At 35.4% G+C, this 26,104-nt stretch overlaps 1 protein-coding gene across 8 annotated transcripts; it reads right to left on the reverse strand.

Annotated features, from left to right (window-relative positions):
• Positions 1–1,788: 1,788 nt before the first annotated feature.
• Positions 1,789–16,285, reverse strand: LOC110859105. 8 transcript variants are annotated; one of them, XR_004837005.1, is made up of 6 exons: positions 8,655–15,893; positions 6,963–8,334; positions 6,798–6,863; positions 2,898–6,541; positions 2,685–2,824; positions 1,791–2,604 (listed from the first exon to the last, which is right to left on the reverse strand). XR_004837005.1 is itself a non-coding variant. In XM_035859292.1 (4 exons), exons 3-4 carry the CDS (start codon positions 6,913–6,915, stop codon positions 5,640–5,642), a joined length of 1,020 nt encoding a protein of 339 aa, XP_035715185.1. In that variant the 5' UTR covers positions 6,916–8,334; positions 8,655–8,788; positions 15,984–16,285; the 3' UTR covers positions 4,276–5,639. The 8 variants fall into 8 exon arrangements, 5 of the variants coding, with proteins under 5 accessions (XP_035715185.1, XP_035715184.1, XP_035715186.1 ...); XR_004837004.1 differs by having other exon boundaries at positions 2,898–6,620; XR_004837003.1 differs by having other exon boundaries at positions 1,789–2,604; positions 2,898–8,334.
• Between the last annotated feature and the right edge of the window lie 9,819 nt (positions 16,286–26,104).

A 26,104-nucleotide genomic window follows, 5' to 3' on the forward strand; every position in this document is an offset into this window, starting at 1 on the left:
ACAAAACTGAAGCTTTTGGTACTTACAGTATATGGAATATTCATAATTTTCAATAGCTTCTGGCAAATTCATGTTTGTTTGAGATGTCAAGAGATGTTTTTTGGAGGTTTTCGTCTCCTCCCTTTATTAGTTTAAATCCCGGTTGTTCGAATTCTCTGGACAATTATTTATAAAATGGTCTGGGCTTTTACATCGGTAGCAAAGATTTGAAGGACCAGCCTCCGGTTCCTGGAAAGAAACTCTCTTCCTTGGTTAAGTACTCGTGGAATACTGTGGTGGGGCAAAGTTAGATTGATTTCTTCTAAAGTTATTGGGGTTATTTCGTGGTGGAAAGTACTCATTTTGTCTGGGTTGAGGGGGTGGATTTCCTGATGAAAAACTGGTAGACTTATTCCAAGCTGGTCTGAAGTAGGGTTGGAAATGTTGAATTCTTTGTCTTGGTTGTGGAGTTGCATCATATTGTGGGAAAGAGTTGCGATTGCGGTTGAATCGTCGTGGAGATTGGGAGAAAGTGGAAAGCTGGGGATATTGAGATTCGGGGTGAATAATTGGTCTTCTGTCTTAATATCTTGTATGTTGTGCGAATACACTTTCTTCTTGAGGGGAAGTCTCTTTTTGTCGTGTCTCCCGAAAATTATTTAGCATTGTGGCTTCATCAACTTTGCTTAGCAGTTCTTTTAACTGTGCTAATGTGATAGGATTGTGGAGATTTACGTTAGTTAATATTAAGGGTAGCAATCCTCTTCGGATGAATCGAAGTCTCTCCTTATCCGACATCTGACTGTTCAACCGTGTGCACAAATTATCAACTAGTATGGCGTAATCGGAAGCATTTTCGTTGGGTTTTTGTTTGGCATCCATTAGTTGGCATCCATTGGCATCCATTAGTCATCCATTACCCGCAGAAGAGAGAAAGGCTTTTCCCAACTCCTGCCAGTTCCAATCTCCATAGCCATCTCGTTGTCTCTGGGCAGTATTTTGCATGTACCATCCCCATGCAACTCCCTTTAATTGGGTAGCAAAGATGTCGCACATTTGCTTGTTTGTCCAACTATTAGATTTACTAATTAACTTAAATACGTCAATGTATTCCTGAGGGTCAGAATTTGGGCCGCCGGAATATTCTTTCGGTTTTATTGTAAACCGAGCAGGTCTAGCTGGGTTTCCAGAAGAGAGACCTTGGGGGTCTTGAAAAACTGTTCCAGTATTGAATGTGAAATGTGCCTGTCCAGCTTTTCCTTGAAGATTTGTGGAAGCAAATTTCTGATGCGATTCTTCGGCTTTTAGAGCCATGTTCTGGACTTTAAGAATTGTGTCATTTAACAGATCACCTATGCCGTCTAGGTTTGTATCCAATTGATGAGAAACATCTGTTACATTTCGGTCATTGTGCTCATCCTCACTAAGACTGAGGAGGTTGTGTTAGGTTAGGTGTTTTGTTATCGACACTGGTGACTAAGCTTGGTGAGTTTCAGTATTTAGGTTAATTGGAATCTTGTTTGCAAGAGAGTCAAAATGAGACTGAGTGTATGGTTGCTACCCAATCTACAATTTTCGTTAAATCCACGCAAAAATAACTCAGTTGCAGAATTGCAACTGATGGCCGTTTTTCCAACGTGGTTTTCAACAACTAAGGCATCATGAAAACTACGGTGGTTTTCACGTTATTTTAACGTGGAAATTAACAATAAAATAACCGTGGCATTTGCAACAAATCCACAGTAATATTTACGTCCAAACCACGGTGGCGTTCATGGTAATTATGCATAATATGAACGGTAGTTTTTTCACAGTTCTTTGGTAATAAAATCACAATTTATTAACAATTTATATTATATTATTTATATTAACAATTTATTAAAGGAACAACAATTAATTTTTCATCCAATGGCATCAACCAACATTTTGCTTCAACTACGGTAAAACATTTACTTTAAAACTTTGATGTTTTTGGCACCTGATGTATGCCTAAAACTGAACTAGAGCTGGGATTTTTGTACAAATCTTCAAGCTTTATGAATTTCTTACATACTATGACTTGACTATCTTTAATATATTTTGATATAACAACAATAGACCCAGATTTTAACTTATAACAATTGTCATTACGGGTTAATTTAAACGAGGTAGTAGTTGTAGACACAGGTTGAGACAAAGGAACAGTTTCTTTCTCAATTATCCTATTGACACATTGCTCTAAGGGTTTGTATGACGCCCTCAAAGTTCGTTTAATAAACTGCATGTTATTTTGGTAAGGAAACGCACTAAATGAATCAAGCGGACCTAATTTTAGGGCGTCTGCGCTAATGTGTATAAGTGAATTCGTACAAAATAATGCCATCAAAAAATTAATCAAAAGTTAAATTAAAAAAAGTTAAAAAGTTAAATATACCAATAGATCTCGATTATTTGCATCGGCAAGCTTCAGCCAATTTTCAGTTTGCTCAAGGTGCTCTCTCGTTTCCAGATGATGATGTGGAATAGATGAAAAGTCAGCTTCAACATCTCCTTCGTTTGAAATTCGGATATTATGGAGAGCAGTTCTGATCTCAAGAATTTCTGCGTTTTGCCGCTAAAGAATTTTAATAATCCTTGTATGATAACCTGCAACAAAAATAGCATTGTTTGGGAATTAAGTGATATAAAATGATAAGAACTATAACAACTAAGCAAAGAAGATTTACCTTCAATCAATTTCTTAAAATCATCTCTAATGTCGCCAAAAGTACGCCAATGTCTTGCTCTTCCAAGTTGCCCACTTCTGGTTGATTTACTGAAGGAATGTTGTCGTTGTTTTGAGTTGATACTTGCACTTCAATGCTTCCTACGGGGATTGGAATGATTGGTTGAAAACTTCTTTTATTTAGTTGAGTTTTATTAATAAATAAGTTCTTTACCTTGATTGTCTATGGGAAGAGGTAAAACTATAATGGAATTATCTTCCTCGTCTTCACTGCTGCTTGATGACACGTTCGGGTGCAACAATTCTCGATAATGTTTCTTATTTCGGCTTTCTCAACGATTCTCTGATGCGCTTTCAAGATTGGAAGTGTCCTCCGTTATCCGCCTTCTCACAAGCTAATTTCCACGTATCTGCAATTGAGATTTTTATTTAAATTATATAATCAAGTAAATTACATTAATAATTGAACTAAATCGATAATATTTACCGTATTTTCCAAGGATTTTATCATACGTCTGTCTACTCTAGGATGGAAGGGGATGTACATTTCCCTTTTTACAGAAACTTTTTAGTTTAGAAGCTGGTGGCCGAAACACGATGTTTCCTCCTCTTCAAGCCAAATCGTGGGAGCTATTTCTATTAATTTTTCGCCATCATAGTCAATTTGTATATACAAAATTTATGAACTGGGAGGGATGACATTTTGGGAGAAAAATTTCATTGAACTGACTTTGTGACAGAGAAATGTGAGGGAATACTTTGGATTCTGCGCGCTCTCTTTGTTCGCATTCCAGGTTAAATCTGCGTTATTTTTTCGTACAATATTTTGGTGAATACCACGGTTGTTATTTGGTTGAAATCCACGCTACTTTTCTCGTGGAAAAGTTTCATGAAAAGTTGCATGAATTTTACTGTTATTTTTGTGTAGCAGAATGGTTTGAAGAATTAACAGTAATTTTTTATACTATGGAATCACGTTAAAATAACAAATATTTTGCCACGGTTATTCGATTCAAGTTTCTACTATTTTGCTACCACTTTGCAACAAAAATTGTAGATCGGTAGTCATTGATTTTTTATGGCCTTCAATGTTTTAGTAGAACTCATCAACTAGCTGTTTATTGCCTTTTATTGCTTTCTATTGAAAGAACCTTTTGCTACGATGCACCAAATACGACCAGGTCAGTCGCAATGACTACACCACACCTGGCTGGAGTTCCACTACAGTCAACACTCGAACTTGTAGAGGAAAGAGCGGGAACGTTCTGGCCTCCACTGACAAGGTATTACTTGAATGCAGTTGCACTTGAACTTGGACCTGATCTCACTTTCGCCGAAGGAAATTTGCATGGCCTTCTAGGCGTATAATAAAGTGGACGATGAACTTTAATGGCCAGAAGAGCTGGGGTAAACAGGCACTTTTTGCCTCAGGGGAAGACGACGAATTTGTTTTTATTTTTTCTGCCATGTTGCCTATTTCACGTGGACTGTGTGTATTATAAATTGAGACGTGTGTGTTGTTAGACTTTACTTAGATACTTTGTGCTGCGTGGTTGAAGTTAATAGAATTTGATGAAGTCAACTAAAGAGAGTTTTGTAAACTGAAACAGGACAACGTAGTTTAATCTATTCATATATTTCGTCTCTTCGAATCCCAAACATCTCTCATCGTCTCATAATACGGTTGAAATTATATCAGATTATTCAATATATTTTTTTAAGCAATGCAAATTTTAATTAAAGTTAGATTAACGTAATTTATCTAAATCACGCCCTAATTACCTAAATCTAGTTGAAAGCTTAATTTAATTTTTTACCCTTTAAACTGGTTTATGATTTTTTTTACTTTTTGGAAATTAAAATAATTTTACTTAACGCCAGGTGATTCAAAGTAATTTGCATTTCCTAAATTTTCCAACGATACATATACATATTTAACCAAGATATATTTATTTATTAACTAACTAAATATAGTTAAAATCTTATTATATTTTATTTTTTTGCGCTTAAACTTTTTATGATTTTATTTGATGTATTGTGTTTTTTTTTACCTTTTTGAAATTTAAATAACTATTTTAATTTAAGCTGGATTTAACCTAATTTACATCTACTTAATTTTTGAATATACATATTACTAAACTATCCAATAACATTATATTTACAGGGAAAGAAATACACTTATTGTACTTGGAAGAGTTCTAGTTTGATGATTTTACCACGCAATCCAGCACCAATAATGGGGATGGATTAAGGAGCAAAATCACCAAACCTAAAGTCTTCCAAGTACAATAAATGGCGGTATAAGATTTTTAAAATTTTTACATAAAATTTGGAACCCTGGCGGAATTGTTAGATTAAATAATTCTAGAAGAGAAATAAATGATAACGTGACGAAAATTCACTGCTGTGTACAGTGTGTTCGTTATTGTTCCCGCCAAAAACTTTCAACCTAACTAGATAGGGTATTTTCTACTTGTATTGTTTCTCATCAATATGTTGCTACAATATATTCATACCTACTTGGATAATTAATTTAATATAATATTTGCGAAGTTGGACTGCCAGCAACAACCACCTTGATGAATACTATATTGATCTTCATTTAAATCTAATCATGAATCCTTTTCTGTACAAATATATTTCCCGCTTATAAAATAAGTAGTCAAAGAAATAAATTGTACACATCATTTCCCCACTTTAATTCTAAAGATCTAGCATAATTATCTTTTAAATGATTGAATCCCGTCTAAAATTGAATATTGAAGAACAACTTTGAAAATGGACTAAAGAAGTTTAAATATTTTTGAACTTTGTCTATTAAAATGTAAATAATCCTAAGATTATTCATCCTAAGATCCTCTTATTTTTATGGACAGAAAATGGAAAATTTAAAGTCATATTAATTGAAATATTAAAATTTGGTTGCTTCCAATTACTAACTATTTCGGGGCAAAATTTAATTACCATCATACATGCCGAAATTTTGCCCCTGATTGTTTCCCTTGGCTAAATTTAAAGTCTGCTCGATGTGGCCCACTAGGTCCTTCAATTTCAAAATCTCCACCCGTTGCAGTTCAATGGTTTTGTTTTGTCGCGATATTGTATCTTCTTTAGCGGCTACTTCGGCTTCTAGCTTAGCGAGTCGTTCCTTTGCTCGGATTCGGGTTTTCCGGGCGGCAATAGCGTTCCTGACTGCCTTTGTGTCAGGTATTAGGTCATATTTCTTTACCCGGGGCAAGGCTGGTGGGGCTGGTTCCTTCAATTTTGGTGGTCGACCCCTTTTCTTTTTTAATGGTTGTGATAAAATCTGATCATCGCCTTTGCCAGATCGTGATAAGGTCATACTACATTGCTTCACTTTTAATGATACAAGGGTACCAACTGGTTGAGCTGGTGGTGTTAAAATATAATTATTCCGCTGAGTAGGTTGGGGTAGAATCCTACCAACTGGCTGATCTGGTGGTGATAAAACAAGAATGATTTGGTCAGCTGGACGTGGTAAAATAGGATTGACTTGGTCCACCGGCGGTGATAAAATAGGATTTCTTTGGTCAGCTGGTGTTGACAAAGATGGCTCATCAGCTGGGCAACATAACTCGGCTCGGTTGATGAAGCCGATGCCCGGAAAGGACACGTCATCATCGCCCAAGGCGGCCGCATTGTCTTGCAACCACGTCCCTAAAGGAGACAAGGTAAATTCCGAGTACGACCCGCCTACATCGTGAGGTTCGATGGGTATCGAGGGAAAAGCGACTAGCAGATCGGAGAAATCCATCTCGTTTTCGCTCTCGAACGGGGAGAGCGAATTGATATTATAATCTTCAGCCTGTTCAGATAAATGAGCAGGATCCATTTGATCTGTTAGAAAATTCGTAGTTATTTTTTATGGTGACAATGCCAATCCAAACGGTTGCTACGGTAGCGACGTATGTATTACCTTAATTATTGGCAAAATAAATATATTAATTTACCAGTTTATTTTTCCACCGGTAAAACAAATTAGTTATAAATTGGTACTTGGTAATATTACTTTTGGCAATAATCTCGTATAAGCTAATATTAATTTTATGCCTAGGTGTTTAACAATATAAATAATTACAACAAAATTACGCACCTAATAATTGGTTCCGATACGTTGTAATGTCGCTTACCCCAGCGGTATTAAACTTTCTGATGTTTTCTATAAAAATTAAAAATATGAATGTACAATACTGTAATTTATGTGACATCATGAACGCAATTTAAAATGTTTGCTAATTGATACATAATTTTCACTTACCGTTCCCCCAGAGGTTTTTTGGCTTAAAACCCCTCCTTCAATTTACCCATCGCCCAACGAGAAAAATTAAGCTGTTATTCCATTGCCGAGTTTTTTACAATTGGGACTGACATTGGTGTGATTTTATCCAGGTGACAACGTTAAAATTTAATTTGCAATGAGATCACGATACATTGATGTTGCCATATTTATTGCAAAATTATTAGCAATGTAACATCCACCCTGTAAAATATTACTGAGTCGGTGTAATCTGTAATCATCCAGGGAAAAATATTGGATGGATACTCCCTCGACAAATAAGTGCGGCAAGATAGCATGCTCGCGAATTTTTTGAAGTAACGTTGCCCTCGCATAAATAATTAGAGGATCTGATTGACGTCGCTGGGGGAGTGTGTATGAGGGATGTGACAGTTTGGGATTAAAAGAATGGGCCAGGCTATTACATATTTTGTGCAAAGATTACATACGCATCGACTAATCTGATTTGTTGAAAAAAATATTACATTGGTTATGCACGATCCTCCCCATGTGTTGGATTTCGGTCCATCCCAACTCTTGATAAGGTTGTCCTGATAAGTAAAACATGAACGGGGTGGTAATAAAATAAGATAATGCTTATGAGATCAAATGAGGTGGAAAGTTCGAGTAAGTTGTATATGTACATGCATATTTAACCTCCAAATGTGGAATTATATTGATGTGTATTAATACTTTCATATATGTACATAATGCAAATCATGCTAATAATTTGTATCAATGTGAATCCTATTGGTGCAAATTTTTTTGTTTTTGTTTTTCCTTTTTTTTGTTGTTTTTTTAGCTATTGTTTCTTTTCTTCTTGTTCTTCTTGTCAAAAAAATCCAGAATTAGAAGGTTTAATTTTCGCTAGAAGATCAACTCATCGGTTTTACTAAATTAGTCCACTTATGAAAGTCAAATTATAATTGAAACGAATTAATCGCTAAAATTAATCTATTAGTATAAATTTTTGGTTTAGAAGTGCATGCATATGTGTAAGTAAAATTAGCTTGTCAAATTATTTCAAGTATCTTAAAAATCTCTTTGATTGGTATGTTTTTCTATCATTCTTGTTCGAGTTTAACAATTTACATCAGTTTGACATTGTATTGAGCCCGTAATATGCGCTGTTGGGACAATTCAAAATAAAACGTTTATTAATTTATTATCTTACTCAAAATCTTACATATTTCATGTTATATGTACAAATTAAACACAAATCGTTACAGACGCTAAGTGTTGACTTTTTGGCCGTATTGTTGCTGATGCGGGTATGGTGGTGGATACCCGTACTGCTGTGGTTGACCGGTCCCCTGTTGTTGCCCCCAACCAGCGGGGGGTGGTCCTTGCACATCTAGTTAAGAAAAATTAATGACACACGTGCAACATAAATATGTGCATGGAAACTACACGCTTAGAAATCCAGTATCAAAATAATACCATGTGGTACAAATATCCATATTGACTACCAAAGCGGTATAATTGATAGGTTATACCATGTGGTAATAACTCAGTATTAAAGTTTTACCGTGTCGGTAGCAAATTGTTACTGAGCGGCATAATTTTAGGGCCAAAAAGGTAACAACTTGAACACCGAGTAATAAATATCTACCTATCTGACTATACCAGATTTTTAACTGTGAACTGCAGCAGATTTAAAATATTTCAACTTACAAACGATCCCGGGTTGATCTCGTTTCCGACAACCTGTGAAACAGCACCATCCGCAACAGAAGCAAAGTCCGACAGGAATGCAGACAAAGAAGATGATGAAGAGGGTGATAGAAATGGCAACTATCCAACCAACCCTGTATTAAAAGTTTAGCAGGTTATCAAAATAAATTCTGAGAAAAAAATTGTGATTCAAAAATTCCCAGTTTCTACTAGGAATCGAACCTGAATGCAAATTAATCCAAGTAAAAATTTTAACAATGACAATTATTCCCGGAAAGGTGCATTGAAACTTTATTTGTCGTAATAAATTTACGTAAAAATACTAAACAAACTCACACTAGACAAAAAAATTTACATATCTGGATTTTTAAATTACCAACCAAATATTCGTCTAAGTCTTCATTAAAATTCATTACTTACAACAACAAATCCAAATAAAAACAAATTCTACCAGGAGTCGAACGTGACGTCAAGTTATACAAATTGTAACCAATACAATTATCCGACTATATACCCATGTATTAAAAACTCATTATTTACAATGAATTGACACAAAAATAAAATCGACCAGGAATCGAACCTACGACATAGTAAACTCCCCCAAAATTTAAAAAATGCAATTATTCAAACACCTCTGAATTTAAAAAAAACATTATTTGCAATAAATTTTGCATAAAAAAGCCAAATTCCACCGCGAATCGAACCTTGCATCAAATTAAATCTGTTCCAATTTTAACCAAAATCTTCCATTGTGACTCCCGCTTACGACGTAAAAAATAATATTTCAAACTTTCAAAATTTGTTTCCTAAAAATTTTATTTCAATTAACTCACGCCAGCTCAAAGTCGCCGCCATAATAGTAATCGTAATAATAGCAGGTGGAACCCGTGCAGTAATCACAATACGAGGGACACTCCCAATCCAAACCTCCTTCCAACAGTTTACTTTTCAGTTCGCCCTTCTTATTTTCGTTCAGGGTGCTGCCTTGTACGGCGCTCGTCGCCATGACGACGAGGACCAAAAAAATTAGAGCTACTTTCGTCATGATTTATTTGTGACTAAATTTTTAGCTCGACAAGTTCCAAGGTAAAAGTCCGAGTAAGGTTTTGTCCTGCTAAATAAATACATATATGCAACCTTTACACAAATGTATGTACGTAATCTTGTCAAGTTGTGTTATCTCGCAATATTTCGATTTAAGTCGCTTATCCTTATCGGTGTCGCCCTGACATTGGTAATGACGAGATGATCGATTAATCACAATTGATACGAGGTGGGGAAAAAGATTTTATCCACAGGTTAGTATTTTTTTGAAGTCAATAAAAACATAGGACGATCTGCGAACTATTTGACTGTTTTTTTTTAGTACGGATTTTCCTTAACTCGTTCCAAAATTGAGTTTAATGGAAATTGCGTCCCGAAAATTCAGCGCTTAACAAATTTTATATGTAATTTACCACGAATAATTTGCAGAAAATTAAGATAAGTCATATGTTCTTCTGGTCATATACCACAAAAAGAAGTAAATACATATATTCTCATCTTGATAACTGAGTAATGTGAGTTATTACTCACTCAGGTCCTAAATTAGTGAGTGAACAACTATTCATCTTATAAAATTAATAGTTGTTCTACATACTTCATTCATGAAGGCGGACTCGTCTTATGGAGTTGCTTATTATTTCATGTATTTCATCTCAGAGGGGGTCAACTTTAAATTTGAATTGATCCAGTATATTTTGAGCATTTACAATAGTAAGGTTTCTTCCCCCATGAATGCGGCCAAAGGTAGAGACGGATTTTCCCGCCGAAGTAAGGATTTCCACCAGTGGCCGCGGAAGCATGGGGACATAGGGAAACTGTCCCCACGGAAACTTTATCGTATCGTAGTACATGCAATGCATTTATCCCCACGATTTAGAAGGACTGAAGTACAAAAACATCAACCTCATACGACAGCTTAAACTATAATTTCAAAATTATATTGAAATTCGGAAATAATATTGCTTTTCCCATCCAATTTCAGGATAATTGATTAAATTTATAACTATTGTAATTCAAATATTTGATTATTTTTGTATCAATCAGATAGATTTTGAGTTTTCTTGAATTAACATGAAAATTTATGTCCCCACGGTCTAACTGATCTTCCGCGGCCAGTGATTTCCACAATGCACCCTCTTTTAATAGCCACACTGTATCAAATTAAGCTCAATTCCATCCAATCAATTGCGCAGAGCTCGTGCATGCATGCATACGTCAATGTTTTGCAAATACATACAACATGAGATCTTGTTTCAGGTACATACGTATCAGTGAGTCATAATGACTCACTGTGATCGATAAGTCAGCCATGATAATACAAGCTGAAGGCAGAGTGAAAGTATACTCTTAAAAATCTGGTATAAATCGCCACCGAACGGTGTGCATATGCAATTTCACCAAGTAGTGAGAATGTTTCCCAATGGTGGTAAAATCAGTGACAAGTTGTCCCCAAGCGGACAAGATTTATCATGATAAGCTGAAAAACATTATTACCATTTGGTTAAGTCACATATATATATATGAACACCGCGTGGCAATTATTAAGATGGGATGTTTAAGAGCATGCATATTTACTTGGTATTCATCTTGGTTTTATTACGACACACTATTAACTACAATACAACAATGAATTGGTGACTAATTAATGCACTATCAATTAAATTACTAACACTTTGTCTTTTTGGCCTGAGTGAAAGCTTTTCAAAGAAATAATATGAATATGAATGTGAAATGAATATTCAAGAAAATGGATAATTACAAAATGTGTTTCCCGGTCTTGGAAAACTTTGAACAAACAATGTCAATTTCCTCATCGAATACAGTGTTCGGTGAACCTATCAATTTTTCATTCAATAGGAATTGTAGTTGACTTCATGAAGATTACCACATTCTTCATGAGCTGTTGAGATGATGAGACATATGGAGAGTGAAAGTTGGAAATTAATAGATAAAGTTGCTAAGAAAGACGAAAACTGTGCTATTGCTTATTCCTGACGGTGAAAGAATTGAAGGTGAAAGTGATTACTTTCATCTTATCAGGTCCTCATATCATGAAAATGGGGAAGAATTATTCCGTTGTTACAATTATTCGTTATACCTTTTTGTCTTCATTGGTATATTCATTTTCGGGAATTACTTGATTCCTAAGTGGAAAGTGGAAAAGATAACTCTGAATAGATGCCACGTGAGTGATCAGTTCACGTACCCTTTTCTAAGCTTCGTTTCTTTTTTCCTATCTATCTTTGTATCAATCATTGTTAAACGTAAAATTCAGGCATTCAGATACAAAACTTAATGACCGTTGAGTGAACATTACTTTTAAGCTAATATTTAATTATTAATATTTTGATGACTATTTGTCATGCTGTGACAGAATCGTACTTATTATTTGACCTGTTCTAAAGCTTACAGCAAAAACCGCTTGTTTTTCGTCTCATGTTGAACTATGTCTGCAGCACACAGTGATGAGATGACCCCTTTCTTTTCTGTATACTTTCTCAGTATACCGTATTTCTATATCTCTTTTGCCGCAGCGTACCGCCTACGTATTTTGATTTCTATAGCGCTCTTCCTCCCTTGTCGGAGGGTTAAATGCCCTTATGGTTTCAACTAATTTTAGTGTGATAGGGACTTAATGCTAGCTTCTCCGAAACATTTGTCGGGAATTAATTTTTATACCGGTGTTACAATGCTTTATTTAGCAACTCTACCGATCACATATCGGGAGTAAAATTACTGTCCCAGTTTCTTGTAATATTTCCTAACTGTCAGGTATAAGGTTGGAGCTACCGTTTCTTTCCTTCCTGGACAGAAGTACTAACCCTTTCTATTGACCTGAGGCGCGACCCCAAAGTGTTAAGACCTGTGTGTAAATACTTAAAGATGACACATCTTTAAGTTAATGTTACCGCCAATGTTACGGCGCTGCTCACTGTAGCTAACTTATGGATGTGTAAAATCCAACAGCGTCGCAAGATAACTTAACTGATGACTTAATGATAAGCAGAAATGTCCCTCTTTTCACGTTGCATAACTTGTTGCAGTAATAAGGCCAATAAAGTCCCAGAACTAGCGCTTTTCAACTAGATTAACTGGTTTTATTACGACACACTATTAACTACAATACAACAATGAATTGGTAATTAATGCACTATCAATTAAATTACTAACACTTTAAAATTAATCTTCTCTGCTCTTACTCATACTTCTACCGTGCTCTCGGAGTGACTTTTAGTGAGTGCGAGCATGCTCTCTCTCTTTTTGCGCAAATCTTCTCTTCCCATTTACTTATACACTTAACTACCTACTTACTTTTTTGGTTCTCTCTTTCCGCTCTCTTGCGAAGTGATTCAACCGCTTGCCACCAGATGACGTGGTTGACGCATCTACCCAATCTGTAGCTACTTTTCTTACACAATTCCCTATGCTATTTTTAATTACTTAAATTATTTATATTTCGAAAACTAAGACAGGCTTACAAAGATTTTATATTTTTAACATGACTACGCAATTATTATCTATTAAATAAGCCAAAATTTGCATAATGTTTCCGATGATAATTTTTCCCGATTTTCGGACTTTTATCATGGGACTATTACTAATTACTTAATTACTCAAAAACTGTCCAAGATAACACTAGTTTTCTTTTTCCTAAAATTACTTCATACATTAATCTTTAAAATAAGCTACATAAATCCATACGCTTCCGAACTAATTTTTGAATTAAAAAATATTTTTAATTAACACATCGTCTCAACATGCCCATTCTGCAACAGTGAGACTGACTATGTCGTACGATTTGGAGAAAGTAACGTGTACTACTGGCGAAAGACTGTCCTTACGACGTCCCCCATGCCTAGGTTCACTCGCAATTCTCCCCTTCTTTAAACACTGAACTTCCGCATGTAAAGATTAAAGGTAGGTCGTTGACCGTTACACACATGTCGATTTTATTATAGAACTGGACGAATGATGATGCGGACTTTTACCGTAAAAAGACGGACTTATGAGTACCGACGACGGACTTTTACCGTAAATTATACGGGCTTTACCGTGTTGTTCTAATTTCTGGCAGCTGCCCGTGCCTAACCAATTTCATCCCCTGACTTTTTATTGATTTTTCTTTCCTTATTTTGAGTGGGTTCTAAACTATGTTTCAGCTACAGTGTTCCTAAAATTAATGAATCGTACAATTAATCATGTTTACACGCGGTAGTGAGGATGGGTAGGTATGTTGAAAGAGTTGTACGATGCCCCTATATGGATACAAATGACCATGACCCTATAAGCGAAGTGGACCAATAATGAACATTGTCCTATCCTAGCATTAACACTTTCTGAAGTGTTCTAAAGAAACGCTTGACAAAGAGAAAATCCAATTTTCCAGAAGAGCCTAAAGACCCCTGAAGGAACAAATGAACCCGGGAGTCAGATTCCTGGAAAATGATGATGATATTGGATGTTTGTGATTTAAACGCTATGCCGACATTTAATCGACATCTCGACCTTGTTATCCCAACAAGTGTAAATTTTAACGAGGATTATTGCCAAATATTTATCTTTACTTTTCCTGTACAAGCCTGTACCATCTGGCTCAAACTGATACTCTGAACCCCGGAAAAGAGACTCATTTCATGGCTACAAAATGCTCTGGCTATTGATGAGGTTATCTGTCAGCGAGAAAATTTAAATGAAATCATTATCTTATGATCATACTTTGCCTCGTAATGCTACCGCACACCACACGTCGAAGAAAGTCGCATGATTAGTTAAATTTAGGCTAATACTCACTCCTACCATGGATGAATACATTTCTACTTTACCCATTTACGTCGGATAGAAATTTTGGCATTGTAAACGATTCTATGTAGGTAACTTGTCTATTCTTATCTAAAATTTCGAGTGCAAGGAAGAGACGAATGAAGAAGAAATGTACGTGGTCAAAATGTGACATGGGAAAATTCGGATGGTTCCAAATGTATTTTTAAAGTTGGCAATATTTCCACTTGTGTTATATATAACGTGGTATCCAGATGTGGATGCGGTTAGAAGTTTTTAAATGATTTTCCGTCCCACCAGTGGGTTGAAAATTAACTTAACGGCTTCGCTGCCCAACTTAAAGAAAACACATTCGGTATGCATAGATTTAAGTCAAGAGAGGCGAAGAAGACATTTACTAACTATGTATGTGCGACCTCGCTGTCAGTAATGAGTAATGAGCTTTCCAACGGAACCGGTAAGATAGATGACTATTCTGTCACTTCAAAATTGCACATAGATCACTAATGATCTCTGACATTCTCTGTAATGTATGTGTCCTTTTTCCTTGGCTGGAACCCATATGAATGACGCATGGATGCTGTTGGCAAGCAATCAACCCTGCTGCACACTGAGAATGCAACAATAAAATATGTTCTACTTACACATTCTCATGAGCCAAACAAGTACCTACTTAAACTAAAAATATTTTGAGCCCTGATTTAATATAACTGATTTTGCATTATGTATGTATAATTTTGCAGATATCAAATATACTTTCCCCCACAAAATTTTTGTCACCTATAGTAATTTTCTTATTTTTTGTTTAAAGAGGAAGGAGTAGATGAAGAGATGCGTAAAATTGCTCTCGATGCTAACATAATTTGTATTTTCGACTAATTTGTTGAAATTTAGGCTGAGAAACGTACTAACTTATGTTATAATGAGCACATTCGTATGCAGGATCTAAAATTTGTATGATGAGTAGAGGACATTTGCATACACGGTACGAATGATGAAATCAATTTTTATGTATTTATTAATTTATTGTATGCAATTTGGATTCATAATGAATGTGGAGAGTAGTTTTTAATTTTACTTCCACGAATTAGCTTCTGGAAAAGAAAGCAAATACTGAGCGAAAGATTGAGGATTTGAATAATTTGTTAACATTGGCGAAAGTTGGCTAAAACGTCAGATTTTGAATTTGTACCGGAAAAAAGAATTGCCGTTATAATTTGATATATTGGATTTTAAAAATTTTATCATACTTGTGCAAACAGAGTTTTTCGAATACCCTGGGTTATTAAGAATATGAAGGAACATTTTGAAATATTCATTTTAAAATATGCATTTGAATATGAAAGAACCGGAGCTGAACGGAGTTTTTATTAGAAGAAAAGCAAGGAAAAAAAATATTGTGTTCTCTTAATATTGACTTACATTAAAAAAATTTTCCTCCCAGAATCATAATATATGTAAGTACAGGATTTTTCCGAAATAAAATTTTTTTCCAATACAGGTTACCGTAAATCCCAACCAAAACCCAGTCCATGATCCTCTCCTACAAGGACCCCAACGATTTGGGTACCCTTGTATCACTTTAACCCCGAATTCGCAGAGAAAGGGGCCCACTCCCCCCTGGAATGGGTGGGCCTTTCCGATGTAGAACCTCCATGAAATAAAGCCGTTTACTAATGGGAGAGAATGGATCCGGGAATAAGTGTATTTATTTCCTCTTTGTCTTAACCTATCTAACCTACGGTAGATCTCTCTCGAGATCTTTCTCCTAACCTAGCCAATACCCAACTAAACTGCATTTCTCTCTCTCTCGTCTCTCTCTCCTCTCCCATCTATTCTCGTCACCAGGCCTGAATCCGGATATTTCCCAATATCCGAACTCAGCCCCGTAACAATAATTAACTTCAAAACTTACATCTTGCTAACAAACCGCTAATTTTTCTTGCATATCTACGTTTTCACTCTCAAGCATGCCGACGGAGGAAATTTTCAGTCTGGACCCGGTAAAATCTCATTATTCCAATATTTCCATATTCCAATATTATTCCATTACTCAAATTATTCAGTCGGAACTTTATGCCGGTGACAGGTCGCCAGATTCATAGTCATCCGCACAAAATTGTTTTGTAAATTCGCATTCGCACTTGTCCTTATGTTAAGCTAAGCAAATATTTAGCTATAATTAGTGTTTTACATGTATTACTTACTATAAAAATGTGAACGAAACAAATGCGCAAATAAAAAAATAAAAAAATGCCTTCAACATAATTGTTGTGTGTAACTTGTTCCTGCTTATTTCGTTCTTATATTTTGTCATTATAATTTCAATCATAGGAGGATTTTCAGTTGAAGTAATTCCACTCTAGGATTCGGTGTCGTAAGTCACGACAGGCGGCGTAATACCTATGAAACATGCTTTTATTAAGGTTGGGCTGGCACACATTAATATATATTTATAGAGATGGAAGACATTGCGAAATAATTGTCGTCTGTACAGTATATTATTATTATCTGGCAATAAGACTTGAATGCTATTCCGCCGCTGCACTGGTTCGCCAGGTCACCCTTACAAAGGACAAAGTACATACATTAATATTATTAAAATTAATATATGTGCGGATATGGAGTAAAAGCGGATGGGTGTACGAAGGAGGTGATTTATTTATATTGATGTATATTATATTAAAAGCGGATTTAAATTAAGGATAACGTTAAAAAGTGTTGAATTTTAATTACGTCTTACCGTCATACTTATTAACTGAAACATAAATTATGTCAGTGAGTCACTGATTGTCCATTATAATAAGCAGCATACAAAGGAGGCCATTGGTAAGCAGGTAAAATTTTTCACTCTTAAACAATTTTTGCAATCTGCAGAATTCGATGACATAAGATGGATTTGGGCTAGTAACCCAACTAACATCAAAATTAAGTTCATTTCTGTCATCTTAAGAATACATAGCGCTCAGGGGGATATATGGTTATACTTGTTCTTATCTAGAATTATAGTCCTGATAATTTTTGAAAGCAACATTTTTATGTACTGGAGGAGGCTTTGACTTGAGTTGTTGTCTCCATAAACAAGAATAAAATGAGAAAACTGATAGCATATGAGTTCAGAATATGAGTCACATTTTTGATTATTAAATTATGTTGGAGCAAAATTTTTCTTACACGGATAACTTGCACAATGAAGGATAAGTCATAAGATGTGTGACAAGATAAAAAATATTGCATTACTGCATTATTTGAATACTGCTGCTAAGTTTTAATCAACATTTATTGTATTGCATTCTGTTCGCCTTCATGGTAAACATAGCTATCAATCTCAAGATCGGCCTGTACGAAAAGTACAGGCCGAAACGCAAACGTGTGTTTAAATTGTAATATTACTTGCATATTACATTGAACTAGTACTGGACATTTTGACAACCACTATAATTCTTATCTATACGAACTCAAAATTTATTGCTATGCAATAATGATTTATTTGTGTGGCATCTGCTGAACCCAATTACTTGTCGCCATCCAATTTATGAAGTTAGTGTGTATAACAATACGTTAGTAAGAACATGAAAATAATTAGCGAGTAGTATTAACCTTAGTCTTTGGAGATGTAATGCTATATAGATACTGAAAAAAATTATGTCGGGGATCACTTACCAAACAAGTCTGTCTTACAGTAACAGCTGTGATACCCTTCTTAATGTCCTGTATTGAACAGAATTTGCAATTATTTGCTTTTCAGATAAATAGAGAGTGAATTGTTTTAACCTGTGTAAACGTAATGTGCCACTAATATTTATTTGCAATACCAATATTGTTGCAAAAAATATTAGCATATTTAGCAATACCATGTTTATACTCACATTTAATAACATATTCCCAATTCTGTGATATGCGCCCGCTTTAATAAACCATTGGGACAGAACTAAATGGACGTTATGGTGTATCTACTAAAACCGTAGAGAATTTTTCATGCTGCACTCATGGCGCGCAGGCTACGGATTTACTTGATGAGTTTTACTATAGAAATAGACAATCTATGATTAACAATTTACTCCGAGTTATATTTCAACTGTTCAGATTTAACAATTTGATACAATAATTATGACTAATAGTAAGCTTGGAATAAAATAAATCACGATATAATGATGTTACAGTAGTAAAAAACTACTTAGCTACACCCATTCACTAAATTCGAATATTAATGTTTTAATAGTTCAGTTGACACACATAGAAAAGTAAAAAGAAAACTGCTCGCGTACGACAACGTCTTATTTTGGTTCCAAGAAAACTTTTGCGAACATGCCCTTTCGCTGGGTTAAGTTGTAAAGAAATATTCCATGGGGTTTACAGCAAAAGTTTATCGCAAACCTTGCGAAGTTCGCAACATATGTTTCAATGATCAATTTGCGAGATTTGTGAACGCTGGCGTCAGTCAGTGAATAATAGCTAGGAATATCACCAGGATTTTGGTTGTAAATGACTGTCTAAATTGATTGAATAAACTCACAAAATCTAGTATGAGGAAAATTAAACAAACTTCTAGTTCATCAATGATTGTGAGTAAGAGTTATATTTTGTTATGAAATAAAAACAAAGAAGAGTTTATTCAATCAATTTAGAAAATTGAGCATAGAAACATAAGTTGCGAACTTCCCAAGATATACGATAACCTTTTGTTGAAAACCCCATGGAGAGGGAGCCGGCAATAAGACTTAAATGCTCTTCCGCCGCTTAAGTAGTTTTTTACTACGATAACTATTATTTCATAATTTATTTTATACCTAGCTTATTATTAGTCATAATTATTGTATCAAGTTATTAAAATTCAACGAATAGTTTGTTAAAAAAATTGTTTGTTGGTCAAAAATGCAGTAAAAGTAATTTCTTCAAAAGTAGATAAAATGATCATGTACAATTAAAATTAGATTCATCTGCTTAAATTGTAGCATCGAGAAATTGGTGATCGGGACGGGTCATATGATGAATCTCGTTCGTCTCGATTTCTTTCTCCGTCATTTTCACTTTCTGCCTCTGTGCTGTTGTCATCCGCTTGGTTATCTTGTGAGGAAAGTCGTGGTGGTAGCGGAGGTGAAAGTAGTGGCCGTTCCGCCTCATGGCCATCATCGTCAGAGAAGACCTCAAGGATTGAAGGCATAGCACGCTCATAGCTGGGGGCCCTCGATCTGGATCGTGATAATAACCCTGTCCTAAGGCTCCTTCTCCTCCTCCTTTGATCAGTGTACGAGAGATTCCTCGCACGTTCTCTTTCCACAAAATTTGAAAATCTACCAACTGATTACAGAGGCTAAAGGAGAGGGGAAATTCTTGCTGACAGCACCGTCAGTTTAATATTTTTTCCAACTTCCTCTCGCTTTATCTCTTTCTCTCTCTTTGTCTGTTTCCGTTCTCAATTGATTGCATCTCGACTCATACATACTTTTGATAGGATTAGTGGCATCATCGCTTAAATCTTCAACCAGATACAGTACATGGAATATAAATAAAGCATCAAATTGGAAAAAGTCGGCAAAATGTGACATTATAAAATTAGCAAAGAGATAGGTAATAGATTTCAGGGTATAAGTTTTATAGGAGTACACGAAGTATCACTCATTAGTTTGTCTTGGCTGTATTATCTTTCAATTTCCCTTCAAAAAATCACAGGAACTACTGGAAATTTCTCAAATTTTAATATATTTTTAAGCGGGGACCTGTTCCAACTTTGTCCCGTGGTAGCAAATCCTTTATATGCTTTCCCTTCTGTTGACACATATTCATTTAGTGCTCAGGGGCTAAATATGTTTAGAGAGTCAGTTAAGAAATGTTCTACTTGCAGGGCAACTTAAGAGCGAACAAAGACTCGGTAGCATTTCATTGTTGCATAATGTACGTAGAAAGAAGGTAAAGAGTAGCGATATAGATCTGCTCAGAAGTCGGCTGCGGAGTCGGCTTTCTCCTGAGATATTATCATCTTTTGAGGGTGCGACAGGTGTATTCAATTACAACCGCACAGTTGAACAGTTTAAATTATTTAAATTAAAAAAATTGGGTAATCCCATTCTGCGACTAACTGCTTACACAAAAGGAGGTGGTAAATGTTACTTAAGAAAGAATAATAATTTATGTGTTTGTGTCGGTGCACCTGTCGGTGCAACTGACTAGAAATCTTAATATAGGAAATAATTTATATAATGGCTGTAACTGCACTTTTTTCACCATTTTACAGTAAAAAAATGTTTTAAATATCAGTCAACCTGGCTGTATTTTAGTCAAATTTGATTGTTGCATTAAACTGCCAAACGTTCAATTAATTAAGGGAGTCCCCATATTCCCAATTAAAGATAATTATACAGATCCCCGAGGACAAGTTGTCCCATATTTTTATTACCCTTTTCGAAACAGGGGCGCTATTACCCCATTTCGTGCACAAGGTTTAACGTTAGATAAAATTATTGTTCAGCTAGGAGAAAGTGAAAGGTGGCCCAATTTAAGTTACACTATTTTAAGTAGAATAACAAGAATTGAGGATTTAGTTTTAATTAACAACAAGATTACAGAAAACCGGTTTAGGGGTCCAAAATTGAGATATAACGAAGGGCAATTACAGTTTTACTCCAGCTTAGGGTTGCATAGCGAGATATATAACGACTATTTATAAAATGTTTTTATTACTCTCCTACTTTTATCTTTTCATAACACAAATTCATTAGCAGATAAGACTCGTCACGATCCATTTAATAAAAATATTTGCTGTTTGTACATGGCAGTCATATCATCTCCACTGGAATTCACTATATCGCAGACTTTTAATTTGATAAATTATGAAGAAGAAACACGTAATTATTGCCCAAGCTGCAATACATTGTTGAACTGCGAGAAAAATATTAGGCTCCTTTACGCAGCTTCGTCATTGGTTGTGTCAACACCTTGGATCGTACTTACAAATCCAGGTGAGGACGTGTGCATAGATTTAGGCCATACCATTTTAATTAACAGATTAGAACAAATATATAAAAGTAATAACGACAATGTAGAAGATAAATACATCACACTCCTAAATATGACCTTTAAGTATGACGCATGTCAGCACATATTAATTACCATTCAGGCAAATTCAAGTACGGCCTTGGATGGAATTTTTAGTCTGGTGAGACAGCACCAAATGCTATCATATAGGTCACCACTTTGCAAGACGCAATGGCAAAATTTGATGAATGGTATAAACAGTTACAGTTCAGTTTATTCAAATCATTATGATATGGCCTGCAGCCTTCCTCATTACACCATTAAGACTTGTACATTTAATGAATGGTATAAACAACACATAACATAATATTAATTAATTAATACTACGTCATGTGCAGGATCAAAAATCACATGTTAATTCTAAATTATTACCGCAAGCATAAACAACTTATGTAATAATGAATAGTTTCAAATGCACCAGATTTTTAAACCCCGTTTTGTTCCTCTTGCACGTCTTATCACTTAAACTTTAAGCATTTTATATATTCATATAAAGAAGGTGAAGGTATTATTGCCAAAGTTTTTATTACTTGCGGAATTTTAACACGTAAATCGGATGCTTGGACTTAAATCAATGATGTTGATATAAATACAGAATTAAACGAATTTCACCGATTTCAAACGGGTTGTAGTTCCAAATTAAATAAGTTATAAATAATTTTAATCATTTGCGTCAACGTGTATCAGTTTTTCACTCTCAACGGCTGGGAAGGAGATACTATAATCGCAAATATTATTGGGATTTTCGCCATTCTAGATAAGAATTTTCATTTTTTCAAGCATGGTAACACCATTTACAGAATAAACACGCATACATGCCAATATTGTTTATTTTTCTATGTAAAAATCCCATCTCATGTTTCCCGATGCCAAGTGAGAAGGCAATCCCAGGCTGGTAGTGGACCACTAAGATACACGCCAAATGCTCCATTGTTACCACACAATTTAGATACTGGAAAATTTTCGTTATCTCTAGCAGCCAGCTTTGGTACAGTGGCCACATTCTCGTATAAATTTACCGGTTTAGTTGAAAGTTTCGAAGATGCAATTAATCTGTGTTACCCAGATATCAGAAATATAGTTACTCAATTAATTAATCATTGGCGAGGTTTACGTATGTCAGTTGATGTACATTCAGTGGTAGGAAAGATTAGACTTCGAGATCACCAAGCCAAAAATATCGTACACTATCGTCTTGCGTGCAAATAGATCTAAGATGCGGAGTCTTTTGCCAATTATTCCCAAACGACACATTCTCACCTCTAAGGGAATTAGTTTCCACACTGTCAACGTTGAGTCGGAGCAATTATGCTTCTTATATTCCTGTTTAGCAATCTTAGAGAGTCAAGAGATTATCGATTCCAACTTTCAAGAGAGAGTTGAGTCCGCGCTGAATACAAACGAGAAGAGAAAGCTTAGCAGTATAATGAAGAAACCTGGTACATACATATCAGTTTTAAATAAAATTGCAGAGGCGGGTGAATATGATTTTTCCAGCTTTTGAAGGCCACTTACCAGATTTCACAGAAGAAACTGGAATTTCAGTTATTGTTTTAGGATTTGACCAAATAATTTTTACACAATACACTTTTGTGAAACTGAAAGTCTTCGTGAGAAGCAATGTAACTTAATTTTATTGAAAGAGGCGGAAATGAAGCCCCGCGTTAGTACATCTAAAAATGTTCCACAGGCAGAATATGAATTAAGTTATAATTATCATTTTATTGTCATTATTAATTTACGGCGTTTGTTTGGCAAATACTTCCCTAGAATGTCAATATGTACATACTGCTTGAAATATACCACCCAGATAAAATATCACGAGTCTGTGTGTGGAATTAAGGTGGAAGAAAAATAAATAAAAATTTCTGAAACATGAGCGACCCAAATATTTTAAGTTGTACTTCAAGCTGGATATTGCATTCAAAATTATTTTCGCATTCATTACTTTTACAGAGCCATGCAAGGTAGAAAAATATAATAAATTATGCACTCGAAGACAAAAATTAACGAGAAATCACTAATTTGTACTACAGTCGAATCCAGTCTTAAATTATATGTGTACAACTTACTGGGCCAATTGATAAGGTGGTACAAAGTGAGTTCTATGGTCAGTTACCAGTAAAGACCTTTTTTAAATCTGTTCTTCTGAGAAGGGTGAGAGATGAACCTCTACCTTTGATTATTACCGCTCAGGATCGGGTTCGATTTGAATTAGCAAGCATATGTAGCGAGTGCGGCGAAAATTTTAATGATGAAAAACGATATAAGGTCTTTCACCATAGCCATAGAGATGCTAGGACAGCTACAGGAGCCGTACCTACTACCGTAATTGATATCTTGTGCAGTATTTTCAACTTAAAATTAAGAATTAAAAGCCATATAATTTTTTCATATTGAAATTCGAAATGCTAAAATCAAATTACCCTCAACCTCGGTCAATTCAATCAGTCAATTCAGCACAATCTGGTAAAAAAAGTAGACATTCTAGCAGTCTTGCGATAAGATCTTACAATTGAAACTGAACAAAAATAGAATTATTCATTTGGAGTTATTTGTAAATTGCCCATTATATGAAGCTGTGAAGCGACTAATCTCAAACACGACGAGAGAGGACTTGCCTCAACATTTGCAATTACGTATAAATTTATACAGGATACGATGAATGGGGAATTCACTGAACTATATCTTATCGAGTTCCACTTTGCTTTTGACTGGTTCACCTAACCAAAAGTGCTGAACGAAACAGAATTTCCAGCACACGACCCCTTTTTTGTAAACCAGTCTTACGACGACCTACTTTCACTTGAGGAATATGCACATTCCAAGTACATTTACTCTACTCTTGAATTTAAAAATATTGGACAATATTTGAGGTTGTACACCAGAATTAGGACATACCTTATTGCTGATATTTTCATCAACTTATATAATTTGTGTTCTCAGCGCTTTGGATATTATGTCTTACATTTTACTACTATGCCATCATTTAGCTACTTTGTTGCAATGCCACTCAGTCCGAAACCCTAGCCGAGCTACACAAGAGGTAATCCAGCGTTGGCGAGGGGCTTGCTTCGGTTCTATAGACGACCCTGCAAGTTAAGCTCTTATGAACCAACCAAAAGGCATGGTTGGGTGACTCGGTTTGGGGACTCCTCTTGGTCACCACTGAGTTGACCACATGTTCTGGGAGAAGCTGGTAGCCCTACCAGTGGTCTTGCGATTGTGAGATCGCTTGACAAATCTGTAGAGTGGATAGAACAAACACACTATCTATGTGTGTTTTCGCATCCAAAGGGGCTGATAATAAGAAGATGCAATGATCATGGTCAAGCATGGAAAAGATGTGGCTACTTGCAGTATTCTATGGGTCCCATACCCGCAGTAGGAACCTGGGGTATATGGCAACGATGGGAGGTTCATGTGCCTCGTTCATCATCCAGCTTGTTAAATACCTGTCAATCTCGACTGCTAATTAATAGCAGTGGAGACATATACAGGAGTTAGCCATGTAGCATGTGTAGCTTACAAGGGAGCCGGCAATAAGACTTAAATGCTCTTCCGCCGCTGGACTGGTTTTCACCAGTTCACCCTTACAAAGTACATACATACATACAAAGAGGTAAAGATTTGGTACCAACAAATAACGGAAAACAGGTACCGAAAGTGAACGCTAAAAGGTAACGGTACTGTACCGAAATTTCGAAGTGAGCACCAAATCAACGTTATTTCTGGGCCTATGTATCAGCACTTACTAAGTTTCACCATATGCGTGCCGAAATGTTGGTATGTCATCGGTACTTGTTAATAAATGCTTATTTGCTAACGAATCAGTGCCGAAATATTACGTCGGTACCGAATCTTTACACTTTCCTGTTCCATTTCATCGTCCCCTCTGTACTGATTACTCTGTATTTTTGGCAGCTCGGGTAAAAATGTATATACACATTTTTAAAAGATATCAAAGCAACTTTAATGTTCAGGGATAACTGGGAATCAGGAATCAACACAGTCGTAGGTAAGATTGGATTAGTGATTGGAGGTTACAATCCAAAATTATAAAGGTCGTATATCGTACATTTTGACCAGAATTCATCATATATGAAATTGGAACTTGAGAAGATACCCTGGAGCAATTATATGTGGCTGCCTACGAGTACTTTCTCCACTTTTATTAATGATACTATACCTACATACGGTGTCCGCTAAATTACACCCCATCAGATACACCCCTAAGCGTTTTACACTCCTAATCAGATACACCACCTCGAATACACCCCATCAGATACACTCCACAAAAATTCGGCATAATCAAATAACCAAAAAAATCAAGTAATAATCAAAATCAAATTGAAATAAAATAAAATATAATTCAATCTATCAATTAATCAGAGTTTGGGGGAAATACAGTGGCACATAGGGCATAGGTATTTCATGAGTGACAAATCTTGTCCTTATTTTTCAACGATAGACTTTAGTTTTTTAGACCCATTTCCATATTGTTTTCTTAGATGGAGTAACGTTCCCGGAAATAAACTGTTTCATCTTAAGTTCAGTCAGAGTTTGTTGTTACTCACTAATTATTATAACCA

The sequence above is a fragment of the Folsomia candida genome, unplaced genomic scaffold, assembly GCF_002217175.1.
Source record: "Folsomia candida strain VU population unplaced genomic scaffold, ASM221717v1 Fcan01_Sc024, whole genome shotgun sequence".
In the NCBI taxonomy this organism is placed as follows: domain Eukaryota; kingdom Metazoa; phylum Arthropoda; class Collembola; order Entomobryomorpha; family Isotomidae; genus Folsomia; species Folsomia candida.

Excerpts from the sequence above, each read along its gene's own strand:
- LOC110859105 (XM_035859292.1), bottom strand. The coding sequence starts at position 6,915 with ATGATGTCACATAAATTACAGTATTGTACATTCATATTTTTAATTTTT. Across the intron at positions 6,542-6,797 it reads GTATCGGAACCAATTATTAG|ATCAAATGGATCCTGCTCAT; the intron begins GTGCGTAATTTT and ends ATTTTCTAACAG.